This window comes from Plectropomus leopardus, unplaced genomic scaffold (assembly GCF_008729295.1).
Source record: "Plectropomus leopardus isolate mb unplaced genomic scaffold, YSFRI_Pleo_2.0 unplaced_scaffold29613, whole genome shotgun sequence".
Taxonomy (NCBI): domain Eukaryota; kingdom Metazoa; phylum Chordata; class Actinopteri; order Perciformes; family Serranidae; genus Plectropomus; species Plectropomus leopardus.
Window position 1 is genome coordinate 1 of NW_024632283.1, and position 9,233 is coordinate 9,233.

The window sequence follows — 9,233 nt, forward strand, 5'->3', positions numbered from 1 at the left end:
TCCTCCTCCTCCTCCTCCTCCTCCAAGACCAGCTGAGTATCCTGTGGAGTAACCTCCACCTCCTCCCACTCCCCCTGCTCCACCGTAGTTATAGGTAGTGAAGCCCTGGAAGTAACCTGAGGCACAAATCAAACAAACAACATCAGCTGACAAGCTTCTCATACCTTTATTCTTCTGTCCAGGTTTTCCAGGCTTGTGGTGCTGATTTTACCTCCTCCTCCTGCAGAGCCGGGTCCTCCTCCTGCAGCAGGACCTGCTCCTCCTCCTCGGTACAGACCCCCACCTCCTCCATGACCGCTGAAGTCGTGGAAGTTTGGCAACGTCTTCTGTCTCTTCCTCTGCACCTCCTCCTTATCTGAGCACACACACAGGTACGTTTGATGGTTTTAGAAAACACAGAGTTAAAAAAGATGATTCGTGTTGATAAGGACGCTGACTAATCTGAGGGTCACCTGACCTACCTATGATCTGAGGGTGGTAGGTGAAGGGTTTGGGTTCGCTGGTCTCGTTGTCAGACTTCCTCTTCAGCTGGACGAACACGGACGTCGGCTTCTGCAGGTTCTGGTCTCGATACTTTGGAGTCTTGAACACGATGGCGAACTGACGAGGATTTATACATTGTACATTACTTATAGTAAAAATGCTTAAGAAGGAGTTATCTTTCAGAATATCATTTTAATGTAAAAGTATTAAAGTTGTTGTGTAAATGTGTATCACTGAATTTGTGCTCATTCAAAGGTAGTGTAATGAAGGTCTTTATTACTTTAAAACTGTAATGTTTTTATAGTGTAGATTTCTTTTCTGTTTTCCTGGCACAAAAGGCAGACTAAATAACAACAAAAAACATCAGATCCGCCCAGAATTTCAAAATATGTACATCCCTGCTGCTGGTACTCTTTTGCTCAAACTATTGGTAATACTTATACTAGACTTTTAAATATTGATAGTACTACTCGTGCTTAATATTTCCCACTACTACTCAAATTTTTAATGCTACTTATACCATTACAATAAGAACTGTTGCCACTGCTACTATTAATGACATTAATAACATTGACGTTTAAGATTTTCTCATGCTATTATTTTTGTAATTTTTACACTTTGACCATCACAAATACTTCTAGCACCTGTAACTACATGTAACTACTTTCAGCTGCATTACTGCTGCTGTTCTCCTGCTGCTACATGTATTAGTGTACATGTATTACAATAACTATCATTTCCTGTGTGACTGTGAACAGTAGAGCTACGACGTCCTCGTACTGACTTGTCTGTGGACGTCTGTCGGGGAGAAATCTCCCAGAGCCTCCCAGGTCAACCCCGACTCGTCTTCTTCATAGAACCGAACCTGGATGTCATCTGGAAACACATACACACACATTTTACACAATAAGGTGGTTAAAACCCGACCCCCAAAATATAACGTGGGGACTGAGAGGGCGTGGAGAAATCTACCAGATGGAACGAATAACGTATTCTCTGAAACTCCAAAAACTCATATTCATTACAAGACCGGGCCCTGCCATGGCTATGTTAACGATGTTAATACAATAAAGTGACGAGTCTCTCTAACACAGATTCATCCTGTCTGATTACACATACTCACACACACACTCACATCACTACACACATGCACACACAACTCTCTCCCCTGACCCTTAACCCCCATCCACCTTTATTTTATTGTATTTCTTTTTAAGTGTTAAGTGTTTTGTCCTTTTTTCCCCTTTTTCTCCACATCACTAATGTTATTAAATACTGGTACTGCCATTATTATTATTGCTGTTATTACTATCACTGTTAATGCCACAATTATTAACGAGTTTCCTAAACTTTATTTTATTAGTGTGAAATAGTTTATGTGGACGCAGCAGAGAAAAATGAAAAATAAAAATTAAAGAAAAAGTGAATGTGACTGTATGAGTAGTTGAAACAGAAAAAAAATCTAGGTTGAAAAAATAAAAAAAACATCTGAAACCTCAGCAGTGTATAATTTAAAACAAAAAGCAGTGATTCCTCTGTTTATCCACTTATTAAATTTTGATTTCATACCATTTGGGTAAAAAAATGGTCTAAAATCAGGGCTTTTGGCTAAATATAACATCAGCCCAGTGAGCCGTGACCCTGTGACCACAAGTTAAACATAGAAACTCATGTTTTGTTGTTGAGTTGACCTCAGTGTAAATCTGTGAGCAGCTGATCTGGAGGATCACAGTGAGCCGAGTCCAGATTAGCTGCTGCTTCTCTGCCAAAAAAACAAAAACAAAAAAACAGAGAAGAAGAAGAAGGAGCGGGACACAAAAAGAAAACGATCCCAGCCTGAGTCGGTCTCTCCCCCTGAGGGATTTAACGTTTTATCGGAGGGGAATTCCCTGAAGCTGGACTTCCTCCAGGAGGACAAACAAGTGCTCGGAGTGACGAGGAAAAACTTGCTCACAGATCCACTTCACTGCATCTGAATAAAGTTCAACACGATAAGACCACTTCACCTGCTGTACTTTATTACAATTAAATGATTTAAAGGCTTAAAATGAGTGTAACTGAGATAAATGTTATGCATCTGTGGATGAATATACCTTCAGCAATAAACTGACATTTATTTTCACACTGTAAAATCAGACTAATTGATTTTACTTAAAGAAATCTAGGAAACTGATCACCTTGAAAATTGTAAATACATAGATTATTAGTCTTAATTTATGTTTACTTTATATCTAATTGTTTAGTTTACTTAAATTTAGTCTTTTTTTTTTTAATTTTACAATGCTAAATGCTCCTCTGAAGACATATGCAGAGGATCTGACGAACCCTCCAGCAGGTGGTGATGTTATCAGCTGAAAAACACCAAAATAAAACACTAAATTTACATTTTCTACTCGTGATATCACTGTGACATTGTCAAAGTAGAGAAACTGCTAATGAGCTGACAGAAATTGAAAATGGAAAGCTTTTTAACATCCAGTCATCACTTAACAGAAACTAGAAGAGGGAAAAATCTTCCTGATGAATCAAACCTGTGAATGAGTCTCAACTTGGGTTTTATGATGCAGATTTTTGGCGGTTTATGTGTTCTTCCTGTGCTGCTGCACTTCTGAAAGTCACAACTCACCTTTCTGGACTTTGTCACAGAGCAGGTAGACCTCCTCTCCTCCGCTCACACAGCCGGCTGTTCGATCCATCCTCACAATCTTCAGGTTGGAGGCGTTCGGAGCCTCTGAGGGAAGAAAGACACCGACACCACATGCATACTTTTTGTCATATACTCCATGAATTTAGTCTTAACAGCAGAGTTTTAGAGTGAGACAGAGTGAAATCTAGATGTCATTTATCTCCTCTAAACTTTAATTAACTGTCTTCACTAAAGCTGCCTTTAAGTGCTCCTCTGAAATATCGTATTTACCGTAGCTTTAAGTAACAAGCGCATGAACGGCCCTCCAAAGTCGTGATTATGAGTGGGAAATTTCGATGATAGCTGCCGCCTTTGTTTCAATTTTTTATTCTTTCATTTCGTACTTGTCATGTACTTTCTGTTCTCTAGCTCTTTAATGGTATTTTTACTTGTATTTAAATCTCCTTTCATAATCATGCTTTATGTAAAGCAATTTCAACTGCTTTGTTGCTGAAATGTGTGACATAATTAAACCTGCCATACCTCGCATTGCAATACATGTTGTGGCTATGTGAAGTTAGTTAAAGAGCTACATCAGAGAGATCAACATTTTATGATCCAGTGAACCCATTTCCAGTGCAAACATCACTCTGTCCGAATGAGAAACTGTAGAAACAATTCCTTCAGGCAGGATGTGTCATGAACCTGGTCTGATTTGATTAGATTTGATTGACAGATGAAGAGGTACAAATGTAGCCACAGTTAAAAAGATGTTTTCAGCGTTAAACCTGACAGTTTTTCTCTAATCAACATTTAGTTTGGACTAAATATGTCCTAAAACGTATTCAAGGACTCCTGAATTGTTCTCAAGGACCCAAAGAACTTCTGCAGGTGACTCTGAAACACTGGAATCAACTTTTAACAGAAACATTTGAAACACAAATGTCGAGTAAAGTGTGTTTAACGCTTCATCTCAAAAACTACCGTTCAGATTCCTGTCCTGCTCTCCTGAGGATGAACCTGTTAGATTTTAAAGACCCTGTGGCGCCACCCTCAGGATAAACTTAAAATGTTAAACTCCATTTCTGCTAAAACTTTAAAAAACACATTTATCATCAGTATGTTGTTTTTTTTTTCTTTTTGTGGCTGTAATAAACTTTGCAGCATCTAGGCGACAACTGCATGTTTTCTTTCAAACGCAAAGACGAACAGCTTAAGTCTCTAAAATGAAAGTGCAGAGCGGTCCCGAAGTGATGAATTTCAATCCTCTGAGAGGAAGCTGCAGCATACAGAAACCAAACCAGCAGGAAGAGGGAAATGAAACCAGGCGGCCTGACACGACTTCACAACAATCCTCAGCTAAAGAGAGTCGCCACTTTAAGCTGTTGCAATACAACACGACATGCTGCAATAAACAGATACTGTTTCAGTTTCTGATTTTATCTGCAGTAAATGGTACAATTGTTTGTTCCAGAATCAGAAAAAAACAACTTTACTGTCTGCTGTGAGAAAGTTGAAGTACTAGCCTGGTTGGATGAAAGTGGTTCAATAACTGAACCATGATAGAGCTGTGGTTGCTGCTTCAGGTTTAAATATGTACAGCTCAAACTAGCCGTCATTATTTCCAATCCAAGGCCACGTAGGCGTGATATGGAGCGATAATGGAAAGGCGAGCCCCTTATATGTAGGAGCGGCCACGTATGAGGGATTTCTGGGAGCTGATAGTCCACGATTTCACAGAGGAATTGTGGATTCAAAACTTTCGGATGATCCGCTCAACTTTCTCAGAGTTATGTGATGCAATAACAGCTCTTATAGCTTCTGCTGCATCATGAGGGAGCCAGTTCCTACTGACGAGCACACAGACATAGCACCATGTGACCTAGAAAAGACTAAAAGTGTTTCCATCGCATTTTTGTGAAATATGGCTTTTTCAAATGACCTGAAATACCACCTCATACAACCGTAAAACCTTTTGCAATAAATGGGTGTATTTTCGATTTCAATTAGGCATATTTTAAATTTGCAATTTAATTTTGCGCAATATGAGGTTTAGGCCTAGTGATACATATGACACATTGTTATAAATAAATACATAAGAAGGAAAATGTCCAAATTATCAAACAACCTTCACAAAGAACATAAAGTATGTGTGACTGTTAAACTTCACCCTGAAGTATTTTATTTTACAAAATACCCTAAAAACACAGAAGAAACCTGCAGGTGTCTCTGCACACCTGTCAGAGTATGAATGTCAGGTTATTTTAATTATTAAGTATTATATAAAAGTATAACCCCACAGTCCTCTTGTGGACTGCAGACGTATACGTACTTTAAAGTCTGGACTCTGCCTCTGTCTACTCTTTATATACATTTCAATCATACCATTTTTCTTCTTATCTGTATTACGCAGCTGTCTGGTTGCAGGTTAACTTCTTTTTTAGACATCACATATGTTTTGATTCACGTTTCTTCCTCATTGTTCCGTGCCACACTCAGATGTGTCTGTCTCTGTGGTATAAAATACGACCGAGACAATGCACTAAAAAGCAGCTCAGCAAATTGTGAAACTAAGCAGAAAATGAAACGTAATTTTGTTGTGGTTACGTACGAGATCCATAAAAGACAGATTGACCTCTCAGATTGGGCCCACACACGGCATTAAGCATGTTTGATACCCACAATGTTCTGAGTATTTGAACACAACCTAACTATCCGTCCTCGTGGAGACAGGGTTAAGGTGAGCAGCGTCTGGATGTGTGACTGTGAGGGATCAGACTCACTGCTGTCGTAGATCGGTTCGGACACGACGGGCTCCAGCCGTCTGGAGAAACCTCCGTCACTGTCGGGGAGGAACGCCGTGAACATGAGCCGGACCACGCTGAGGTCCATCTCTTTAGCCTGAAGAGACGCCGCGCTGCTGATCACACTGCGCTGGTGATCTGAGGAGAGAGACGGGACAGACATACATAGATAAACTTACATACCAAGACAATATAAGGTAGAGACAGAAAATAAGAAAATGGTGAACAGTTTATCAGGTAAGATAGAGGACACACAGATTACATCTCTACAAATGAGTAACGCACAAAATGACTTTCCTAAAAAGTCCTCGCTTACCTTTAAAAGTCTTCACTTTTCTAAAAAAATCTTCCTACAACATCCTCAGTTTTCTAAAATGTCTTAAGTTTCAGAAAATGTCTTTGCTTTCCAAAAATGTCCACACTTTCCAAAGAAAAGCCACTTTGCTACTTAACATCCTCACTTTGTAAAAATGTTCCATTATTTTCTGAAGAGTCCCTGACATCAACAAAGATGTCTTTACTTTTCACAGAATGTCCCCTCTTTCAAAATGATTCTCACTTTTGAAAAATATATCCCCATAAGTTCTGAAATTCAATATGTCCTCTCACAATTACCAGTGCAGGATTACACACACACACACACACACACACACAGACAGACAGATGAAGCAGGACTGACCGGTGAGGTCTCGGGGGACCCGGACTTCCCCCTGCAGAGCGTCGATCTCGGGGTGGATGGAAACCCCACAGTTGTATCCCAGCCTGAAGGCCTCGACCATCCTCTCCTCCAGCGTCTTCGCCACATTCTTCTTTGTCACGTGGAGGATCCCGAGGTTTGGAAAACTAACGGAAACACACCTGTGAGTCTCACACCTGACCATTCACACCTGTATTCAAACTACAGCATGTGTGTGAGTCCTGCAGACCTGATGTTGGAGTCTTTGGGCTGAAGGTCGTTGATGCAGATTCCTTTGTCGCACTGTTTTCCCACCAGACTGTGAGCGTGGAGCTGAGCGACGGGCGTCAGCGCCGTCACCAGCTGGACCACCACCCGGGCCGGACCCTGGTAGTTACAGATCTGAAACACACAGCGGTTTCAACACACGATAAAACGCAACACTTTAAAGTTTTTCAGGGGCAAAACTAGACTAAAAAGTCCTGGGCTTATTTACATCTTTGTCCTCAGTAGTTAATCACCCTTCACATGGAGCTGGGCTATATGGTTATAAAATAATATTGATATTTTTTAGGCAATATCGCGATACATGATATATATCTCAGCATTTTGAAATATCCAAAATAGACAACTAAAATACTAAATTTCTACATGAAATACAGTAACAATGAAGTTAAAGTAGCTACTGTCATATAATAAAGTTAAGTCTTTATTTAAATTTTGGATTTTTTTTCTATAAAATTTCTTTTTTTATTTATGGTCATTTGTTGTATTCATTTATTTTTCTCTATTTTTCTCTTTTTTTTTTTTTTGCCTTTTTTGAATATTTTTAAAGAAATCATGCCTTCCAAAACTGTGGGCCTGCCGAAATGAAATTCACCAAAAATGACACAGCCAGCCGTCTGCTCATGAAACTCAAGAAAGAGAAAATGAATGAGGAAGGGAGACAAAAACAGAAAACAACTGGAGGTCAAACATTTATAAATCAAAAGCAACTAAAAACCAAAGAAAATATATTTTGACTTGTTTCTTGTTTGTGGATTATTTTATTTCCTGTAGTTTTCTCTGAAATATCTAACACACACGTTTACATATTATCTCACATTGGAACTGAGCAGATTTGCATAAAGGAGATCAGATGTAAAAAATACTGTGTTCCTGTTTCTAATGCGTGTGTGTGTGTGTGTGTGTGTGTGTGTGTGTGTGTGTGTGTGTGTGTGCGCGTGTGTGTGTGTGTGCGTGTGTAGATCATCTCACTGCAGGTATTCGTTCACCTGCAGGAACACTGCAACTGCTGCAGTATAAATACACGAGCACCACTTCCTCCTCTTTGAATTGAATTTAACTGAATTCTTTAAAAACAATTTGGCGATTTCCCTTTTTTTTTTTTTTTTTTTTTTAAATATTTTCCTCTTTCTATCTTTTACAATTGTTGGTGATGTTTAAAATCTTTTGGCAATTATTATTCCTTTAAAGATTTTGCCTTTTTTTTCTTTACTTTTTAAAAAAATTCTAGTAATTTGTCATTTTTTGTCACTTTTTTCTCAAAAATACAAGGAAGACAGTATGCAAAAATGTAAATTATTGTTGGATTTTCACATTTCTGACGCTCCTCGAATCACTTAAGGGGGATCTAAGAAAAGATACTTGTAGCTTTGTAGAGGGTAAAAAAAGACCCAGCCAACCCCTTCCTCTGATAAATAAAGAACAGTCCCTTAGGCCTACTCTTATTTTTGAAAAGAAAAACAATACAAAACAAACAAACAAACAAATAGGCCAAGAACAGGTTACAGGTCTTTAAAAAAAAATTCAACACCTGCCAACTGAAAACCACATTATATACTTAGATATTTTAACTTGTTTCTTGTTTGTGGTTTATTTTAATTTTCTGTAGTTTTTTCTCTGAAGGGACTCACACACACACACACACACACACACACACACACGTTTTTAGCATTATCTCACATCACACTGGAACTGAGCTGACGTACATAAAGGAAATAAGATGTAAAAAAATACTGTTTCTAATGTTTGTGTGTGTGTGTGTGTGTGTGTGTGTGTGTGTGTGTGTGCGTGCGTGCGTGCGTGCGTGCGTGCGTGCGTGCGTGTGTGTGTGTGCATGTGTGTAAGGGACAGAGTAAAAATCATGTCACTGCAGGTATTCATTTGCCTGCAGGAACGTTGCAACTGCCGCAGTAAATAAACACAAGCACCACTTCCTCTTCCCGGTTCTGTCGGTCAATCAAAGACACACAAACCCAGTTCCTAGAAATACAGCGAGTGCTGCCGTTTAATGGTTTCCTGGCTTTAAGAACATGTTCACACTAAATATTTGTAGAATCTGTGACTTCCAGCAGGTTGAAAAAGAAGGGGGGAGTCTGCAGCAGAAGGTGTCTGTATCTGTATCTTACAACAAAAACTATCTCAGGTGTCTGTGGACATCACAGAGCTGTAGCTTCGTGACTTTAACATTTAAATCTATATAATTAGCAATTATACTGTAGTTCTACAACTCACACACATACATAGTCAAAAATACTGTTACTGTAAAAATATGTTGTAATGTCATGATGTTATTTTAAGGTCATGTCATCACTGATGACTGGTTCTCCAAAAAAACCTCAAGTACAGCTGAAGTCTAAAA

At 39.1% G+C, this 9,233-nt stretch overlaps 1 protein-coding gene across 1 annotated transcript; it reads right to left on the reverse strand.

Annotated features, from left to right (window-relative positions):
- Positions 1-29: 29 nt before the first annotated feature.
- On the reverse strand, positions 30-7,303 carry LOC121938482 (nuclear factor NF-kappa-B p105 subunit-like; the record flags this gene model as incomplete). The annotated part of the gene is made up of 8 exons (XM_042481724.1): positions 6,840-7,303; positions 6,593-6,756; positions 5,893-6,051; positions 3,110-3,214; positions 1,268-1,359; positions 462-600; positions 212-355; positions 30-116 (listed from the first exon to the last, which is right to left on the reverse strand). Coding segments are annotated over exons 2-8 (826 nt in total), but the record flags the coding sequence as incomplete, so codon positions are not given.
- Positions 7,304-9,233: the final 1,930 nt, after the last annotated feature.